The 20,790-nt window shown below is 40.8% G+C and overlaps 3 protein-coding genes and 1 pseudogene across 5 annotated transcripts; all 4 read right to left on the bottom strand.

Moving 5' to 3' along the window:
* Positions 1 to 2,115: 2,115 nt before the first annotated feature.
* LOC115740071 (glycine--tRNA ligase, mitochondrial 1-like) lies at positions 2,116 to 6,717 on the bottom strand. Of its 2 annotated transcripts, XM_030673441.2 has the most exons (11): positions 6,445 to 6,717; positions 5,991 to 6,343; positions 5,740 to 5,860; positions 5,319 to 5,513; positions 5,011 to 5,235; positions 4,236 to 4,292; positions 4,074 to 4,133; positions 3,912 to 3,971; positions 3,723 to 3,782; positions 3,114 to 3,600; positions 2,116 to 2,741 (listed from the first exon to the last, which is right to left on the bottom strand). In XM_030673441.2, the coding sequence occupies exons 1-11, from the start codon at positions 6,646 to 6,648 to the stop codon at positions 2,539 to 2,541; spliced, it is 2,025 nt and encodes a 674-aa protein (XP_030529301.1). In that variant the 5' UTR covers positions 6,649 to 6,717; the 3' UTR covers positions 2,116 to 2,538. The 2 variants fall into 2 exon arrangements, with proteins under 2 accessions (XP_030529301.1, XP_030529303.1); XM_030673443.2 differs by lacking the exons at positions 3,912 to 3,971; positions 4,074 to 4,133; positions 4,236 to 4,292.
* Positions 6,718 to 7,700: 983 nt separating this feature from the next.
* LOC115739952 lies at positions 7,701 to 12,009 on the bottom strand (annotated as a pseudogene).
* A 2,151-nt stretch (positions 12,010 to 14,160) lies between these two features.
* Positions 14,161 to 14,767, bottom strand: LOC115739953 (peptidyl-prolyl cis-trans isomerase E-like). The gene is made up of 2 exons (XM_048279058.1): positions 14,578 to 14,767; positions 14,161 to 14,486 (listed from the first exon to the last, which is right to left on the bottom strand). The coding sequence occupies exons 1-2, from the start codon at positions 14,618 to 14,620 to the stop codon at positions 14,161 to 14,163; spliced, it is 369 nt and encodes a 122-aa protein (XP_048135015.1). The 5' UTR covers positions 14,621 to 14,767.
* Positions 14,768 to 15,641: 874 nt separating this feature from the next.
* LOC115740026 lies at positions 15,642 to 19,074 on the bottom strand. 2 transcript variants are annotated; one of them, XM_030673376.2, is made up of 5 exons: positions 18,977 to 19,074; positions 18,246 to 18,607; positions 17,417 to 17,532; positions 16,121 to 16,298; positions 15,642 to 16,006 (listed from the first exon to the last, which is right to left on the bottom strand). In XM_030673376.2, the coding sequence occupies exons 2-5, from the start codon at positions 18,275 to 18,277 to the stop codon at positions 15,838 to 15,840; spliced, it is 495 nt and encodes a 164-aa protein (XP_030529236.1). In that variant the 5' UTR covers positions 18,278 to 18,607; positions 18,977 to 19,074; the 3' UTR covers positions 15,642 to 15,837. The 2 variants fall into 2 exon arrangements, with proteins under 2 accessions (XP_030529236.1, XP_030529234.1); XM_030673374.2 differs by having other exon boundaries at positions 15,642 to 16,298.
* Between the last annotated feature and the right edge of the window lie 1,716 nt (positions 19,075 to 20,790).

Raw genomic sequence — 20,790 nt, 5'->3', positions numbered from 1 at the left:
TGGATCCGCTCTGGATGGACCTAAATCGTGGTCTTCATGAAAGTGAAACTGGTTCTTCTGCTGCAATTCTTGGGAGTTGCGTTCATTTGTGCTGTTCTTTTTCCATTTCTGAATACTGGGCATTCTCAATCGAAACACGTTCTACGGGGTGGACATCAGGGCTGATGTCAAGAAGCTGGAACAAGACTATGGCCTCATCGTCAACAATACAAAAGACCTGAACAAAATGATTAATACGAGGCTGCCTCATAAGGACCTGGGGAAGAGGACAAGAATGGTGTGAAAGGATTGCGCAAATTGAAATCCGCTATTAATGGACCTCCGAAAACTCGAACATGGTTCTCACCTTTTTCGGTGATAGAGCTCGGTGCCGTTGGGTTGAGGCGGATCCTCGAAGCCATACAAAGCTTGTGGAGACGATCTTTGATCTCGAAAATGCCTGAGAAGCGAAGACCGAAGGATCAAAACTTCGACCCGAGCTTTCTCCAATAGCAATATCCGAACTCTCAAGAGCTTTTTTTCTCCCTTCTTTCTCACTCTCTCTAGTCTGTTATCGATCCTTTAGCAACTGAATCAACTCCCTTCCTCGAATTCAGTTCGGGGGACATGATCCATAAATTTATTGGATAACTCCCGCTCGAACAACCAACTTGGACAGGTTGGCTATCCTTCCTGTGATCTTGTCAAATTGACCTTGAATGTGTCCAAATTTCGCAAATTAAACTTCAGAATTGAATTGTACATGGATATTACCTAGAAATGACAATTTTGAGCTTAATATGTTCAATTTAGTGCAAAATCCCCAAATTCAAATTTGAGCCAAAAATGAAATTTGACCGATTGAGGTCCTCAATGGCCATTTTGAAACAAACCGATCCCACCAATGGTCTGAGAATGATACAAACCTATGTGTAAAGACTTTAGTTTCGAATGAATTTGCCTGATTGGTCATGATTTTGAAAACGATGGACTAAACTGAAATTTCAATTAAGTCCATTTCCCAATTTGCTCAATTGGCATAGATGATTGGACCAAAAATGCAATTAAAGGTGAGAGAACCAAATGTCATAACTAGTACAAAGTAAAAAGAACACTAGAAAAGACTCAATTTGATATTTTTGCTCAACCAAGGATCTAAGTGCAAAATTTTGAAATTTAGGGTTCTTGATTGAATTTTTAGGATTTAAGGTGACCAAAATGCAATTGAAATTAAAAAAAGACTAATGGCTATTTTTTCATTTTTTTTAATCACAAATGCTATTGTTTATTCAAAATTAGTTCTCTAGACTTGGCAACGCTCTCAAAATTGATTTTGCAATTTTATGAATTTTTTCAATTTTGATTGATTTTCTAAAATTAGAAGTGACTAAAAATCATGTGTCATCAACTATCTGTCCCGACCTTCATCCATAGCACCGCGAGCACAAAAAGGTCGGCCACCTCTCCAAGGTCCATGATCCCAACCGACCTTCCTATAGCACTGCGAGCACAAAAAGGTCGGCCACCTCTCCAAGGTCCATGATCCCAACCGACCTTGCTAGTGACCTTGTTCCATCAAGGGCCCAATCATGAGAGAAAGGGGCTGAGGTTTAGGTGCTGCATGATAACACTTCTCTATTCCGGAAGTCATTCTGGCAAGAAGTGAATTTTTCAGCTTCTGCTAAAAAGCGAAAGTAGTTTTTTCTATTTCTACTTCATAAGTTGATTTCTGATAGAGAAATGCGTTTGATAACCGAAACAAATTTTTACTTCTGACCGGCGGCGGCGGCCGGCGGCGGTGACCGGCGGCGGCGATGGCCGGCGGTGGTCGGTGTGATCAAAGAAGTCATTCTAAGGTGGAGAAGTAAAAAAAAATTGCTTCTCAAAGTTGGCCAAAAATCTTGCCGGAAGTTAAAAATCTTGCCAAAAGTTAAAAATCTCGCCGGAAGTCAATTTTTTTACCAAACGGATTTCTACTTCGGCAAAATTTTTACCAAACGGATTTCCTTGCCAGATTGACTTCTGGCAGAGAAATCCAAAAAAAGAAGTGTCATCATGCAGCACCTTAGCGACTGAAGGCTAGCATTCAACAGGGCAACATTAGTGAAAGCCTTGCTTTGCATATCAAAGGAAATAGAAATTAAGATCTATGTTATCCTCGCTTTTAAAAATCCGCGTTTCAGCAAAATAAATCCACTCCAAAAGTAAATGTAAACGCGGAAAAATTCCACATATTTTAGACGGAATATTAAGCTAATATCCATGAAAAATTAGCGATAGAAAATCAGGAGAAGAGGCCAACGCAGACCTACAACTTCATGTTTGTTTTTATCTCCGTGTTACCACTCGAGAAAGACATCAACAGCATGTTTGGCCACCAAAACACGTATCAAAAGTACACAATTTGTTTGCTACCTCGAATATCGCCGTAGTTGTGACCAAAAGTTTGATTCGAACCGGAACAAAGTTTTCGACCCAACAAAAAAAAAAAAAACTGATGCAAAGTTAAGTAAACAATGACATCAGTGACAACTGTTCATCTTCTTCAGCAGAAGCACATCAGAAGCTCGAACATATGCAGGACCAGGTCTTGTGCCCGTCAATCAACCCCTTCACAACTGAGGCCGCTTCCCCCACGCTTACTCTAACTTTATCTCCGCTGTCCCTATCTCGAATGGACACATCTACATTTGAATCGACAATGATTGCAAAGGGCACGCCAAGCTCATCGGCTTCAGCATACTCCTTCCCTGTGGTGTTGCCTGTGAGCATGGCCAGGGCACAGATAGCAAGTGATCATCCAATGTAACTTTAGTGCTTTCACCAAGGATAAGAAGATGAAACTCAATCCAAACATACAGTTCCAAATCAAAAGAAGTTCTCCTATATGATACTTGTGTATCACTAAGATCTGCAAACCTGACAAGAACCTTAGAAATTTCCACAAATCATAGCTCAGATTTTAACAAGAAAAGAAAGAGAAGATGCCAATTCATTTTGGAGCCGATACTATCATTAGGATAAAAGAACTCGATCTTAGAAAAACAGGAATTCAAACCCCTCAAGAAAATCCCCCCCTTACATCATGAATAGGATGAAAAGTAGTGCGATCAAATACTGTATTGGACAACTACCTGCGATGAAATTCCTATAAGAAACACCGGCATCAGTCAGTGATCTTCTAATAAGTCGAGCTGACTCATGGTTTGGTTTCTTCTCTCTCATTGAGAAAACTGCACATTCAATAGGTGCTACCAGTGGAGGGAAGCGGAACACGCTTACTCGTTCATCCCCCGCTTTGCTCGGCCTCATATAGAGAGAATGCTCAAAAAGGCAGTGTATTATGCGTTCAATGCAAAAAGATGGTTCAATAACAGATGGTCTAAAAACCCTCTCCCTTTCCCTCGTCCTCTTCACAGAAATATTGACCATGTTGTCCTTGATTGTTACTGTTTTCCCCCAAGTGCGTACAAGAAATGCAGACTCTCCTTCGGATGCTAAATCATCTTTCATCAGCAAAGCCTCCTCTTTACTCATTGCCAATAGAGATTCAATCACTATCTTTTGATTTCCCTCAAAGGCATGACCTAGTTCCTTCTCGTTTGGAGCAACTGTCGGTTCCTGCATTGATACTTCAACTAGTTAAACATGATAACGAGCTCAAGCATTCGCAAATAAGGGGCAGAAACCTGCTCCATCTATTCCAAGAATAGATAGCAAAATTAACTAGGCTGAAGAATTACCCTCGCTGCAATGGTTTCGATAAATGTTCCATTGTCATGAAGAGCAAATTCAATTTCATCCTGTCAAATGATAACAAACTCAAGCATTTACAAATAAGGCCAGAATTTCGACCAAAACAATAAATAGGCAGAAACCTGCTCCATGTACTCCAAGAATAGCAAGCAAAATTAACTAGTCTGAGTAATTACCTCTTCTTCTCTGGTTTCACTAAGTTTTTCATTGTCATTAAGGACAACTCCATTTTTCTCCTGTCAAATGATAACAAACTTAAGTATTCACAAATAAAGGGCAGAAACCTGCTCCACGTAGTCCAAGAATAGCTAGCAAAATTAACTAGTCCGAAGAATTACCTCTTCCTCTGTGGTTTCAGTAAGTTTTTCATTGTCAATAAGGGCCAATCCACTTTTCTCCTGTCAAATGATAACAAAGTCAAGCATTCAGAAATAAAGGGCAGAAACCCGCTCCATGTACTCCAACAATAGCTAGCAAAATTAACTAGTCCGAAGAATTACCTCTTCTTTGGTTTTAGTAAGTTTTTCGTTGTCCATAAGGGCAACTACACTTTTTACCTATCAAATAATAAAAAAAAATCAAGCATTCAGAAATGAAGGGCAAAAATCTGCTCCACGTACTCCAAGAATAGCTAGCAAAATTAATTAGTATGAAGAATTACCAATTCTTCTCTCGTTTCTATAAGTAATTCATTGTCAAGAAGAGCAACTCCACTTTCCTCCAGTCCCATGATAACAATCATCACTCCAACTACATGCCTCTATAATTAGTGGAACGTATACATCTTTAAACTTTCTCTTATCCAATTCTACCCCTCAATATGTGCCAGATAATGTTTTGCAGCAAACAGTATATTAGACAAAAGAATATAATTGTGCAACAACGGAAAACATGTGTCATCCCTCAAATGGTTCCCACACGACAGCAAAAAAAAGAACCTATAAAATGTAACAAAGCCACTCCAAGCTATACAGAGATCATTGAAGAAAGAAGTCATACGGATAAAAATGAAAGATGAACAACAATAGTTTCTCAGGCATCTCGGCAGCTTATGATTCACATTCCATAGCATCGCTTCTGCTGCCTAAAAATTAGAAACAGGATGAAGAGTTCTGGAAGGATTTCAAAAAGACTCTACAGAACCTTATGATAACAGCTATTTCACTTATTGAGACAACAGAAAATGCAGCTGTTTCTTTCAGTATCGCACGCCTTCTCCAATAACTTCAAAAAAAGAAAAAAAAAGTACTTCAAAGAATGCAACATAACTCTTACCGCACGTGCTTGTGAATCATACTCTGGACTATATGCAATGTCAACGCACTCAATCCAACCACTGGAACACTCAATTTCTGCAACCCAACAATCTACTGCATAGGGAGCCATTTCGCTCCGAAAACGCTGCCTAAAACGCAAGTGATCCTTGTCTATGCCAAGGCATGTTAAAAATAAAAAGGCTTTGCCAATGTAGTAGGCGAGAGTCATATTGTCAACAATTCCCTTAAAAGAAAAAAAAAAAAAGGAAATTTGTGAGACTCAATTAGGGTAAGAAAAATCAATTCCAAAAGAGGATTCAAGCTAACCTTTGAAACTGCTTGATCAAGCACAATTTTAATCGCAGACTGGCCATACTTTTGTTGTTCCCTTGGGAACATAAAAGTTTCCACCTCTGCAACTGCACGAAACTTACCATGGGTTGTATCTTTTGGATCGACAAAATGCTGGATCTCAGCGACTGAGAACTCATGGCGGATCACAAGGCCACGGGAAGGAGAAATCTACACATGTGAAAAGCATTAGAATCAATCGTAGGTTAAAACACAAGGGCCACATTATCTCTAATACAGCATTGGAGACCACGTTTTAAGCCCCTTGACTAACGAGACAGTCAAGTCTTATGTGTAATGTAGTCTTAAGACGAGATATTCTATGCAATAGTATCGGGGCAGAAATCATGCATAAAACATGCAAGATTTAGGATGATCAGAAAGAATAATGCACAACCTCTTCTTCGAAAGACTGACCAATATGACAAGTAGCCACGGGGAAGCTACAGTCGTTTTCCTCAAATAGCCTTGTCAAATCTTCAAATTTGTCCTGCTCATATCGAGGTCGCATGTACGGCCTACAGTAGATCAAGGGGGAAAAAAAATTATATAGTGATTATCGAAGACATAAAACCAAAAGCTAAAATAACATTTTCGAAAAAAGGAAGTTACTTAGCTTGACTTGGACATCCATGGGTGGTACTTTACCCAAATTGAAAAGGAGGTGCACATATGGGCGTTTGCACACTCCACTTCACGAAAAAGGGAATGGAGAGAGTATTTTGGGTGTCCGGAGCGGTGATACCATAGTCTTTTATGTGTTTCCCCAATTCCTCCTCAGAGAGGGTATACAAGTTCCTAAGTAGTTGATTGAATTCCGCAGCCTTCTCCGCATTAAGGCTCGAAGCCTTTTCGAGCTTCTCAAAACAAAATTGTTTCAGCAGACAGTCAGCTCGATAGAAAGTCCCAGTTTTCTCATCTTTCACAACAGGAACCTTCTCCGGACAACGAGGCGGCAAGACACCAGGCAAGCGAACTACCTCCATGGATAGAGTAAAATGCTAATAATAAAAGAATTAAAAAGATTAAACACAGCAGACAAACCCTAATCTACATATTATTGGCTAAAGCATCTAATTTCAACTCAATTCCCATGGCTAACCCAATTCCATAACTTCAAGACGCGCGACTCGATGTTGAGACCGGTCGAGTCGTATTCGTAGATCCTGGGGACATCCCGGTAACTGTGGAACGAGGGAGTGCAGAAACAGCCGACCTTCAGCGCCTTCATCAACGTTTCGCGGAACTCGTCACTCGTGAGGCAGCCGGCGAGGACTTCTCGGAACGAGTAATCGGTGCAGTCCATCGCGCGGCAGAGGAGGCCGGGGGAGTCGCGGAGAGAGAGGAGAGCGCGGGGAGAGAAGAGGCGAGAGACGGAGAGAATAACTTTAAAAGGATTTTTCACATGACCTAAAATCAAGATTAGTGATGAAAAACGTTTGAATTAAATGCAAGATCAATATATGAATGATGTATTAGTAGACAAAATAATGACCCTATCAATCTCAAGTTCGCATGAATCAAAGCTAAAGTTGGGGGAAAAAAAAGATTTTCAATCCTATTCCATACAAATTTTACCTTATATAGCTCAAATGTTGATTGATTAAGAAAATTTATATGACCGCACGACACCCGATCCTATATAAATTCATCTTAATAAATAAAAGGTCAATTTATAGTTTTGTAGTTAATTTTATAACCAAATAATAATAAGTAACTGTAATAATTAGAAACCCTTGATTCTTTCTTGATTGCAAATCAGATTTTATCGATAGATACCATAACTGGTGTAAGTCAAATTTCCAGGTAGGTGGAAATCAATGAGATTCCTCCCTAGCATAGTGTTCAAGGAAATTAGGCCATAGAAACCGGCGGTATTTTTTTCGCCCCTTTTTTGACCTTTTAGTCCCCAAATAAACTACAAATACCGGTTGGGGTGGTTGGCTACCCACGACCCACGAGAAAGTATTCTCAAAGTCTCTCATTGGGCCGTTTTTTAGGCCCAATATCTAAATTCGGCTTGTCTCTTGACCTAACACTTAGATTTAATTTAATCACTAACTTCTCAAAATCGACGCACTAATAAAATATTTACAATCAGTTGCGGGGTTCGAAGTCTAACGTGGTTTCTAGCGTCACACAACCAAATACAAGGTGGAAACCTGCCACTTCTCTCTCTCTCTCTTCCAAATTCTAGCATGGAAGACTTCTCTTTTTTTTTTTTTTTTTTTTTGGGTCGAAACATGGTAGTCTTGAGAAGGATGCATTCCTCGGATACACGACCCAAAAAGAAGTCATTGTCGTCATTACTCAAACGGGATTTGAACACACAGAATTATGAATTTGAGAGGCAGAGCATTATCTGAAACCATAAACGAAATAAATCAAATCAGGCATTCAGGATCAATACTGTACTGCAGGTTAGAGTTACTCCATGATTGGAAGATCAGCAACACCCGTGGCAAATGAAGCGATGACTACAAAAGGCACGACATTTCCTCTCCATTCACTCTCTTTGTGCCCTTTTTCTTTTTTAATACGTCATGTCAGCACTGGGAATATGAAAACAAAATACAACTAACAGTCACTATAAACGACATTGATTTTGCATAAACAACAAAAAGAAGACCCAGAAGACGAGTACTAGGTGAATCTGCGATGGAAGATCTTTAGAGGGCTGCACGGTAGTGCCCCAATTGGTGGAATGCTGGATGAATGTAAATGCACCCTGTATACAACTCTACAATTCAACCAAACCTTTTATCAGATACTCTGAGACTAAGGTTGAACCATTTCTTTTTGGATGATTTGTCTTTACCTTCAACTGATCCATCTTCCACCGGATTTCCCATCTTTGAATCTTCACCTGGAACTCTGCTGCTGCTGCTGCCGCCGCTACTAGTTCCATTGCCTGCACCACTGCTACTTCCAAAGTCACCATTTTGCTACCCGGTTTACAGCGAATGAAGAATGAATGCCGCCTCTTTGTTTTAGTGACTCATCTACCTAAAATATTCCACTAATTAATTCATGCTACAGAGTAGCGGAGGCATGCCATCCTTCATGTCTAAAAAATGGGGAAAGGAAAAGAAGTGATGCGGTAACTACCCATCAAAGACCTAAACTGATGGATTAATATCATAAGAGGACATCTCATTGAAAGAAAACTGTTAATTGGAGAACAAGAGATTCAGAATAAGGGTGACAAATAGCATGAAAAGTTCCAGCATCTTTGAAGTGAAAAGCACAAAAGTTTCCATATCCTAAATCGAACAAGGACTGCATGGTTGTACGTGTTAGCGCATAAAATTATGTCTACTAAGGTAACGTGCTTTGACAAAAGATCCCTGAAAGGAGAGATGGCCTTAGATATTCATATTGAGCATCCAAATGAGGGGATATGCTCATTCTGCCAAAATGAAGATGCTAATAACATAGGAACTGATCATTTTGGCCAATGTAAGTGCCTATAGAAGAATCCAAGATTCTGAATGGGGAAGAAAAGCCAAGACAAACAAAAGACATACAGACTGCTATTCCTGGCTGTATCTGCCGGCCACTTCTTGAAATCATGCCAGGGCTATCAGAATAAAATCATGAGAACGCGCATGAAGCAATAAGTACGGAAATAAAATAGGAAAGAGGAAAACACCTACCTATATACTCTGTCTCAAATTGATGTAGGTCAGTCCTTTTTCTCAATATCTGTGCTTCAGCTTTTCCGTTGCCTCTTCATATGATCTTGCACGAAGAGCCTCTATCATGTAGCTGGCAGGCTTGAAAAAATTGTCTGCTGAATCAATTTGAGAGTATTAGTCTACTTAAATATCAAAGGGAAATCCTACTTCTATTGCTAGAAAAGACTAAAAGCCCTACATAAGCTACCGTTCCATAGACAGCGGATATGTGAGTTCCAGCTTTAAGCTCTGAAACCTCACAAGGTTGTAGACCCTCCAATCTATCAAAGAATGCAGCTTCACGATCCTTAGCCATTGCCAACTGCCCACCACTAACCATTAGAAATAGGACCGGGGGTGAAAAATGTAAATGAGGGAAAGAATAATAGAAAGAAACTCACTGCATTCACAGTTGAATCCATTGGGTACACTTGGAAATGTAGAAAGTACATTCCCGCAGATGTCACCTTGCCTGTTTTCTCGCTGTCTTCCTATATAAACATTAAATTGTCTGATAGAATGCCTAATAAATCAAACGTTCTAGAAGTAGAGCACATTGCATGATATACGTAGTACAACATTAAAAAACTCATAAATGGCTCCTGATAAACAAGCCGTCCAAGACTCTCTTACTTCACTAGAACAAATCGCAATTTCTAGGAAATGGTAGCAGTAGAACTCGCCCAGATACTATTCACTCTCCAGGTGCAATATTTTTTGTTTGACTCACAGCCACGGGCCATGGGCCTTTTACAACATCCATTGATTGCACTCTATTACCGCAACTCATCATGAAAGAAAACATCCCAACTCATCGTTTCATCCTTACACATGATGCTGCGTTCACATCTTTCACCCATCACCATATCATAGCTACAATAACAGTGACAACCTCACTAGTTTCATCCTTACACATGGATGCTGCTGTCACATCTTTTATCCATTACCATATCATAGCTACAATAACATTGATAACCTCACTAGCTGAGTCCAAAATTAAAAGCAGGCTATCTTCTCAAGATCGCAAACATGATACCTACAAACTGAAGAAAGTGAAAGGAAAAATGCAATCTGGATTTTTATGTTTTAGCACATGATTGGGGCAGTACCCCAGCTAAACCACCAATATCTTCCCTTCTCTTTCCAGTAAAGCCATTTCCCCTTTTGACACAACAGACAGGAATGGAAATGTATTACACTAGTAACATACCTGTAAGGCCAAATTGTAGACACCATTGGCCTCTTGCGAAGTAAAACAACTGGAAAAGCAAACAATGGAAAATGAATGAGTACCTGAAACAAAACCATCAAGAAAAAAAAAATTAAGACCAACAACTGCTGTGAAAGGCTTACTTTGAATTTGCTTTGCGCTATGGAAGTGACTCTTACTACAATACCAGCTTCTGCTTGTTGTTCATTAATTGTTACACTGAAAAAGTGAGCACATTGCTTATCCACCTGCATGATAATTTGAAATCAGAAGAATACGCTCTCACGAATGCTGATCAATCAGTCCATAAATAAAAGCAAGCACCTTTCCACTGACTGATGTTCCAATTGGAAGGGCTACTGAGCCTGTCTGAGTGATCACGAACAGCATTAAAATCCCCTGCATCTAGCCAAGGAGAACCAACAAAAAGAGTACTAGACTGAACAAGGGCAGCCCAGAGAGTCCGCCGAGACACAAAAGTATGATCGCCATATACCACCGGGATATAACAAGATGTACTCAAAACCAAAAGCTGAACATAACAATGGATAACCTGAGCGGACATAGAGTGAACCACTATTTCAACCGATTGCGAATCCCACCCAAGCCAAATTTCCCGCGAGGCGAATAATCATAATTAGAAGTCCGTCCCCAACCCGGCAACAATTTGATATATTTGCTCACCTAAGTGCAAAAATTTGAAATTTAGGGTTCCTGATTGAATTTTTAGGATTTAAGGTGACCAAAATGCCATTGAAATTAAAACAAGACTAATGGCTATTTTTAAAATTTTTGTGATCACAAATGCTCTCGTTTATTCAAAATTAGTTCTCTAGACTTGGCCAATTATCTCAAAATTGATATTGTAATTTTATGAATTTTTTCCACTTTGATTGATTTTCTAAAATTAAAAGTGACTAAAAATCATGTGTCATCAACTGTCTGTCCCGACCTTCATCCATAGCATCGCGAGCACAAATAGGTCGGCCACCTCTCCAAGGTCCATGATCCCAAACAACCTTACTAGTGACCTTGTTCCATCAAGGGCCCAATCATGAGAGAAAGGGGCTGAGGTTTAGCAAGGTGATGGCTAGGATTCGGCAGGGCAACATTAGTGAAGGCCGTACTTTGCATATCAAAGTAAATAGAAATTAAGATTTATGTTATCCTCGCTTTTAGAAATCCGCATTTCAGCGAAATAAATCCACTCCAAAAGTAAATGTAATGTGGAAAAATTCCACATATTTTAGACGGAATATTAAGCTAATATCCATGAAAAATTAGCGACAGAAAATCAATAGAAGAGGCCACCGCAGACCTACAACTTCATGTTTGTTTTTATCAAAGTGTTGCCACGCGAGAAAGACGTCAACAGCATGTCTAGACACCAAAACACATATCAAAAGTACACAATTTGTTTGCTACCTCGAATATCCCCATAGTTGTGACCAAAAGTTTGATTCGAACCGGAACAAAGTTTTTGACCCAAAAAAAAGAAAAAACTGATGCAAAGTTAGGTAAACAATGACATCAGTGACAACTGTTCATCTTCTTCAGCAGAAGCACATCCGAAGCTCGAACATGTACAGGACCAGGACTTGTGCCCGTCAATCAACCCCTTCACAACTGAGGCCGCTTCCCCCACGCTTACTCTAACTTTATCTCCGCTGTCCCTATCTCGAATGGACACATCTACATTTGAATCGACAATGATTGCAAAGGGAACGCCAAGCTCATCGGCTTCAGCATACTCCTTCCCTGTGGTGTTGCCTGTGAACATGGCCAAGGCACAGATAGCAAGTGATCATCCAATGTAACTTTAGTGCTTTCACCAAGGATAAGAAGATAAAACTCAATCCAAACATACAGTTCCAAATCAAAAGAAGTTCTCCTATATGATACTCGTGTATCACTCAGATCTGCAAACCAGTTCTCCTATATGACGCTACGTCCATTTAACGATCCGACATTATTTTACATCAGTGCAGTATTGCTTTGATTCGGCTGAAGCACATAAATGAAAAACATCAGCAATCCAGAAATAACGATACTCCAGTACCAGACAAGATGAGTTTCATCTCCAACAAGAGACCCCAAATGGGAATCTGATTTAGCTACACAGTTGAACGAAGATAGCCACGCAGCAAAATGTATGCTCCTTTTATTACCAGATACTCTTCACACAAGCAACAAAAGCAACAACCTAGTTTTAGCACCTCATGGTGGCATCACCTATGTTACACGGACTCGTAGTTTTTCAAAAATTTTCCGTGTCGGACACGTGGCATCACCTGTGTTACACGGACTCGTAGTTTTTCAAAAATTTTCCGTGTCGGACACGTGTCCGACACGCTGGGACACCGCCGGACTCTTCTCGGACACGCGGTCAACGCGTGTCCGAGTCCGGACTCACAGTCAAACACACGGACACGCGAGGGACTCGCGTGTCCGACGTTAAAATAGCCAAAATACCCAATTTTGACCTAATTTCTAATTGCCCCCTCTCGGTCGCCCGACTCACCTCTCTCTCTCTCTCCCTCTCGCGATTGTGGAGTGTGTACACCGGCCTCTGCCTCTCGCGACTCACCACCGTCGCCGGCTCGCATCGCCGGCCTTTGCTCGCGCCGGCCTCTCCCTCTCCCTCTTGTGACGATCGACCAAGTTTTGCTCGCATCTCGGCTCGCTGCCTCGATCGCCGGCCTCTGTTCACGCGTCCGCTCTTGCCGTGCCGCGTCAAGGCATCACTCCTCCGCTCGAGACGGGGGTTTTGGATCTCCTCTGCTCCCCCTCCTCTGCTCGCGCCTCTGCTCGAGACGGGGTTTTGGATTTCCTCTGCTCGCACCATCATCTTGGCTCGCGAATCGCGTTCACTCATCTCTCTCCCCAACTTAATTTTACTGTTCTATGTTTTTTTGATTCCACCGTTTCTTGAATTGCTGTCAAAGACCCAAGCTGGTTGTTGGTCATAATCTACGTTAATTAGATACTTCGGTCATAACCTATGTTAATTTTACTAGAGCTCATTTTGTATTTGTTGGTTATGTTTGATATCTATTTTGGGGGCCTCTCTGTATGTTGATAGAAAATTGTCTGCGAAGTTTGATAGTAAACGACTTCATCCTTTCGAAGACCCAAGCCTGTGCTGGATCCATTAAATCGGTCCGTTAAATTGTTGTTCGAGCCATTTATAAGATCCTTCAATGGTCCGGGTGGGCAACAACTCTTAGAGATCTCAAAACCATATTGAGTTTGTTCAAAATGAAAGAAAAACTAAAAAGCTTAAGTTTTTCATTGGTGATGTATCGACATGAGTGTATTGAAACACTTTTGATATGCAACACTTTTTTGTATGCTCAACTGGTGTCTTTGTCTTCTACTCTTCTGTGCATATCTCTAGTTTCGGCATCATGATATATTATTGTTGAAATTATAAAAACAATAATTTATCATGCATATATAAAAATATACATATAATATAAAATGTGTCCTAACGTGTCAGAATTTTCTATTTTTTGAGAATTCACGTGTCGGCGTGTCGTGTCGTGTCACGTGTCGTGTCCGTGTAACATAGGGCATCACAGCACCGAAATAACATTTTCATCTGAAACTCAATTTCAGTTTCTTGTAATACAGTCCGTTGGCTGAGACATAGTAAGACATTATAAACGAATGTCATTATGCCAACAAAGAAAAAGCTCACGGCAGGAGCAAAACTTGAGAAAAATTGTAAATAAAAACTCTATCCAACTTAGCTTATGAACTACTCCTGCAGAACCTTACAGCACCAACAAAAATTTTAACACACTCAGTCCGACTCTAACAGCAATCCAAATTCTACAGACATAATCGCCCTCTAAGCCTCGACAAGAAACCAACGAAATTCAGTAAAGTACACCGCCAAATCCTCATTGTAAGAAGTTAGGATTTAAGCCTAAAAGAGAGAGCAAAGAGGTGGAGGACGTACTAAGGGGGAGGACGTACTAGGCTGAGCGGCCCAGCCCTGTTCACCGCCCTTGATTTTCTCGGGAAGGGCGTAATTGACGGTGAGGACGCGGCCGTAGAGCTCGGCGCCGTGCACGTTGTCCATGGGGATGGCGGCGGCGGCGGCGTCCTCCCTCTCGAGGAAGGTGACGAAGCCGGAGGACCGGTGCTTCTGCGTCACCTGGTCGAGCGGCGTCTTCACGCCCTTTATGTCGCCGAACGGGATGAAGGTGGCGTGCAGGATCGCCTCGTTCACCTCCTCCGCCAATCCACCCGCTCAGTCGTTGTCTTTTATTCGCTATTCACTTTCAGAAGATCAAAACGCAGAAGAAGAATACGAAGACGACGTTAAAGCGCAACGACTTACCTAAGTAGGGAGTGTTCTTCTGGACAGGATGGGTGGCGGCCATTGCAGCTGTGCTCGAGCTCCAACTCTCGGCTTTCCTCTCCGTTTGGCGTTGGCCCCTTCCGAGCGTCACTGAGGAGTGGTGGGGGTTGGGGCTAGAACTCGAGGCTCGAGTAGAGGTGGATCAACGAGCGGCACACGGTTTGCGCTCAAGTGGGCCTGGTTGGGCCTATGGATCTCGAGGCCCTTGTCAGGTCTACTAAAGGAGGAGGAGACTTGGGCTCAGCTCAAAGAGCCTAGGCCCATTGCATATGGTTGGGACGATTGATAACTTCTCTTCTGATTAAGGCACACATGCTCACCGAAAATGCAGTAGGCATCGCATCAGATCTTCTGATTTCGATGGAGGATCTGATGTCTCTTGGACTTGAGTGCCGAACGCGCGCATGTGACCAGTCTCTGGGATCAAGGGACCAAATGCGATACGCGGAAATGATTGAAGCTGCACAGTTGCAATTCGCGCGCGTCTTGTGTGGACTCGAGAGACGAGGGTTTTAAAAAGAAGTGATTCATTTGGAGAATCCTCCCAGGTGCCCAAAAGCACAGTAGATGTTAGGGTTGTTCAACCGATTCAGTTCTATCAGGGAATGTGGGCAAACCGACCATGGAAACAAGGTCCATTCCCGATTTCAGTGGAAATAGGTCCAGTTCCCCGTTAAAAAATAAATAAAATTGACACCTGGTATCGTGCTGGTAAGTCCCAAGAATGAGTGCTGAACCAACACACTTGGGAAGCAAAGGATAGAAACTATTTTATGAAGTTGGAAGAAGATGCTTTATCTTTCTTAAATGAAATTATCTTTTTTGGTAGCTATCTGTTTTAGTTTGAGCCATTTTGTTGCTCATACTATTTTGCCACTACTACTATTGATCTCCATTTTTGAATGAAAAAAAAAAATGAAGCAAAAAAAAAAGAAAAAGGACTCCCGAGGAGACTAAAGAACTGAACCGGATAAGCCTAGAAGAATCTAAGGTTGGTTCCAAGGCAATCAAGGTAGTTTTATGCTCATTCTAACAAAATAGGTTCCAAGTTTCAAGTTTAGAGCCTACCCAGCCCGAAACCGATCACCCTTAGTAGACTTGGTTTGACACACAAGTTCGAGAGCCCTTAATCACACCACATGCATCATGCTTGACTCATTCCGGGAAGAGCTGTCAAAGGGAGGCATACCAACTAGCCAACTATGCCCCAATCATATCAGTTACGTATATTATTCACAATTACAACCCTCTGGGTAGCTTTAAAAGTGAATTGCACAGACTAAAGTTGGGAAAGATCTTCGACCACAAAGCAAGTTGGGTAAAGAGCACTCTTGTTGACCAAATGGCGGCTTGATCACCTGTTTCTATCGAACAGTTACGGAATACATGCTTTGAGAAACCACCTTCAGAGATTTTGCAAAAATCAGATGTCTGGACTGGAGCATCCCGATTCCTTGACAGCAAAAAGTTAGCGAGTCTATGGAATCCCATAATCAGTCTCGCCATCGAGGACATGGGAGATCTGAAATCACTTGCAAAAAGAATCCTGAAGCGTGGGAAGACCCAAACCATGGTTGCATCATTTCCTGTCCATTGCCTTAAACTGAGAATGCCTATAAACCAGTAACTTCCGTCCATCACCAGCAGCTGCAAAGACAGCTGGAGTAGAATCATTGCAGCAATACAAGAGACACTGCCACCTGCCGCATAAGAAAAATCAGACAGGGTATTACATCGCCCTACTTAGATTACGGTATGGTAACATTAGTGCATGGCTTCTCAACTCTCCCTATCTTAATTGGTTCTACAAGTAACTGCTTTTTAGGCAAAATTCACGATTCTCATATTGTTAAGACAGCTGCAGTCCACGAGATCGACTTAATCATATCAAGTTCTTAGTTTGATGACAAGATCCACTTAATCCCTCGATTCAATTCTAACTCAGGTTCTGATCCTTACAAATTTAAGACAAATATAGGGAAAGGGTAAAAAGCCATTCAATGGATGTTTAAGGCCAGCATACACTGCCTCCGTTACCAATAGTGTCACTCGGTCTGAACACCCAAAGTGGCTGTTCGTGCAATGCCACCAATTCCCACTTTATAAGCACCACAAGGTTTCCCCTCCTTGTAACAAAGGGTTTGGCGATGGGGGAAAAGTCCTAAAAAGGGAACTGTAATATTCTTTCCTCTTGCTTGCTGCTGTGTCACCCGTGACGTATTTCACATGATTACTCACGTTAACCTTGTATTTCTGGATTCCCTTTCCATTCCCAGCAAAACCACGGAGTTGATTTGGTATATGAGATATACTTCCAGAAATTTTAAGACAGTCCAGCGTAGGGTTTTTTTAAGTGCATTGCAACAATAAAATATGCTAGAGGAATTACTATCAAGATTCGTTACTCTTCAAAGATGAAGAAATGAGAAAAGATCATGAGTAGGGGTGAGTATGAATCTTGTGGGTCAGCAGACAAAGGAATGATAATGAATCATGACGAGCTAGTAAGTGAATTCAATTAGAAAGAGAAAGAGAAAAGGTAGAAAAGAGAATCTTTCTACTTCAACAGTGCTGGCGAAGCTGATAGTTTTACAGATTATTAACTGGCCAACCCAATTACTTATACATATACATACATGCATACATACATATAATATATTTATCTGTAATACATGTAAGCAAAGGACGCTATAAGTTTACTGCAAGAGAGACTTCCAAGTTAATTGGACTTCATTGAAGCTCAATCGTGAACTCATATGTAAAGAGATAACTTGATGACTATCATAGACAAATCAGAGAAGAAAAGCCAAACATATACCTAGGAAATGATGAAGAATCCCCAATCTTTTTCCAGTAGATAACTCCCACATGTAAACATGTCCGTCATTTGTAGCAATGATCCCTTGACCAGTTAATACACCCACTGAAGCGACCCTGTAGAGGCAATCCTATATATTAAGCATGTGAAATACAGAGTCTGTCTCAAAGAAACGCATAAAATCTGGAACACCATATTAGGCTACTAAACAAGCCATCACTCCTAACAGTGTCCTAAAAGCTTAAAACGTGAGAGCTCTTTGAGACCAAACAGTACAAATGGTCAGCACATGCATCACAGGCTTAAAGAGTTCATATCAACATCCACCCTTCTGTTGACAAAGCAAACTACCACCTTCACAAAAACAGAAAATCTGAAATAGCCATTGCCAGAGTAAATTCTCCAAATCATTGTATAGAAGAAACTTTGTAGACAGCAAAAGGATGTTTTCAGTCTATATTCTTGTGTTTTGTTTCTGATAAATTGACATAATTCTGCCGATAACAGTAGCTGTGATAAAATGGTCTTTCTAAGATGGGAATGTACAATAAGCAACATTCCCATCTTCATAAGGATAAAATGGTCTTTCCAAAACTGAAACATATCCACGTTCAAACCACTGCAATAAGCACTTGGAACCTAGTCTGAAAGAGAAGCTAATCACATTTAGCAAACACAATATGTCTTGATGCCAGTAACATTTTTTAATAACAGCTAGCTAGTAATTTCATAAGCCTCAAGCACAGTGCTTAGTGATCACTTTAAGCCATTCGTGAATGCAGGAGGAGAACATAAACTAAAGAAGGCTTTAAACTTCCAAGTTGGGCACCTTTGATCCAACGTATTTCCCAAGATAAGCATTTTCTCCGCCAATAGAGCTAGTCTCCATCCTACAACTGAATCTGTTCGGCGAGCATTTGATTAATAGTCATGTTCAACGTCAGAAACAGCAGCAACTAGAAGCCAAAAAGCAATATCCTCCTCTTCCAAATGAAGAAAGGTGTGGGTCGCATCATGCCCTGAGAAGCCCTTCATGGTGCTTTCATAATTACATCGACATGCTTCTCTAAATTTCTTTCACCTGAAATAAAATCTTGCCTTCTCCATCTAAATAAGCTGATTGGAAGGAAGGTAGAAACTGAAGGATTGGGATGAGAGAACTTAGACAAGAAAATGCGCTTTGATACATCCCTGGAAGAATCATGAAAAAACTGACATGTTAATGCAATGCTATGAAGAAAATATGAAAACGAAAATTGAGAAGTGCTGCAGGATAACAAAAAGACCAAAAGCTGATGCAATAAAGGATGGGCTATGAGAACTACTGTTTTGAGGATCTGATTGTATTACTTTTTCTCTTAAGTTTTTTCCCAAAACTTTTGTATGTCCTTTCTTATAAAAGTACTCCACCGCTTTTCTCATCATATTCAAATTTTTGTGTCCCGTCACACATTTACTAATGCACAACCATTTCACTAATTCTTAACTAGACTTACGATCTTGCCACAGAAAAATGGATTTTTTAAGCAGGACGTGGACCTCAGAAATAAAGTGACGTACCACAGACTGAATTCCCCAAGGCCATTATGTCCAACAACCAAGTACGCATGTCTCGGGATTTTCTTCAACTCCACAATGCAAGGAGAAACGCAATCACTAGTTGGTATATCAAATTCTTCTGTCTCAGCACTGTAACATAGCTTTTTGCAGATATAAATAAGGAGGCATTATTTTGCAGTACTAACTATAGCATACACATGAAGACCAAGTAATGCAGTATATAAGTTCCGGGTTCCAGATATAACGCCAGCATAGAGAAAAGGTAGGGGAAAAGAGCACCAACTAGGAAGTGATGACTTTTTGTCTAACTGAAGGTGATGGTGTACCTGTCCAGTCGCCCTTTGGTGCTTGAGAGTAAGATGAAGACGAACACATGTTGAATTGAGTACCATAATGCATCCTTGGTTTTCGGATACTAAATCCAGAAGCGAAAAAACCAAAAACTTCTCAAAATGGTTTCTTCAGCCCAAGAAAAAAAAGAGCTAAACCAACGAGCAGTGAGTCATCCTAAGCTTTTAAACACAAAGGAGTAAACATTTCAATAGAAATCAACAAGTTGATTCGCTATCATCGTAATAGCGGATGCAGAAGGCTCGAGTTTTGACATGGCTCATCTCATGAGACATGATGGGCAGCTTCAAAACTCGAACCTTAAGCAGGATCATACACAAGATTCCGGAGTCTCCTTTGCCACATCCTTTAAAGTGGTTTAAGATGGTGGTTCTTCATAACTTCACAAGCACACAACCCTCGCAAACTGCGTAGGAATTGGCGCTGGTGGCTTGTAATCGTGCTCCCAAGCTTTCTAGAACAGGTGACAGAATTTTACCAGTAATTCCAATTTTGTCTATGAAAGTGGCTTAAACTCCATTAAGTTTGGGCTGCCCTAGCTGGTGCTTAACTATAGTTTATTGATTTTTCTCGCATTTTATATCAAGAAAGAGTTTGACTGTCTTCTCCTGCTGCTATTGTGTATCTGGAATGCCTTTTATCTGTTTCTTTCACCGTTAAGCAGAGGGGAAGTGGTATTCTTGATCAATGTGCCCAGCGATATTCTTGAAGTTCCATTATTGCCTATAACCTAAATGTTGCTGAATTTTTTAAGCTATTTCATTCACCCTTGATACCCATAGATTGAGCCCCAGTACAAATATCAAGCTCATGTAAGGAAAACTCTAACAAGGGACTTTTGCGAACTAATGGGAGATAGGAATCTAAACCCGTTATAGTCAGGGATACAGTTGAAAGTTCTTATTGGATCTGGTCTTATTTAAGTTAGTGGAAGTGTTTATTGTTGTTCTGAGTGCTATGGAGGGCATAAGATGCTTCACGACATGTTCATTGGAATCTTTAAATCGCGTTTATTTTTCCTTGTTCGTTTCACCTGTTCCTCCCCCGCCGCCCCCCCCGGGCTCTGTTGATATCATTTTGATGTAAACATAAGAGGATCGTGTCGCTAAGCCTACTTATTGGAGTTTCAAGTCCAACATGACCACTCTGTTCGTGGTGGTATTCAGTTTGTTCATATGCAAGCAGACATTTCTTTATAATATCCATGGTTTAGCTTAATGCCAACATTCTTGTGTTGCCATTTTGATCTTCATAAGGTACTTTTCAGCAGGAAACGTTGAGCTTCAATTGAGATATAGCAAACATATGTATCTAAGATGGATGCGTTGTTGCTGTCGTATTTTTGCTGGTTCAATTATTTATACTAGGGTTATAGACAATAGATGATCCACAATAATATCTCCAATCTCACCATCCAATCTACTTGAACATTAACATGACCATCATGAGAAAAGACTAAATGC

This window comes from Rhodamnia argentea, chromosome 5 (assembly GCF_020921035.1).
Source record: "Rhodamnia argentea isolate NSW1041297 chromosome 5, ASM2092103v1, whole genome shotgun sequence".
NCBI lineage: Eukaryota > Viridiplantae > Streptophyta > Magnoliopsida > Myrtales > Myrtaceae > Rhodamnia > Rhodamnia argentea.
This window is presented reverse-complemented; position numbering and strand designations above follow the sequence as displayed.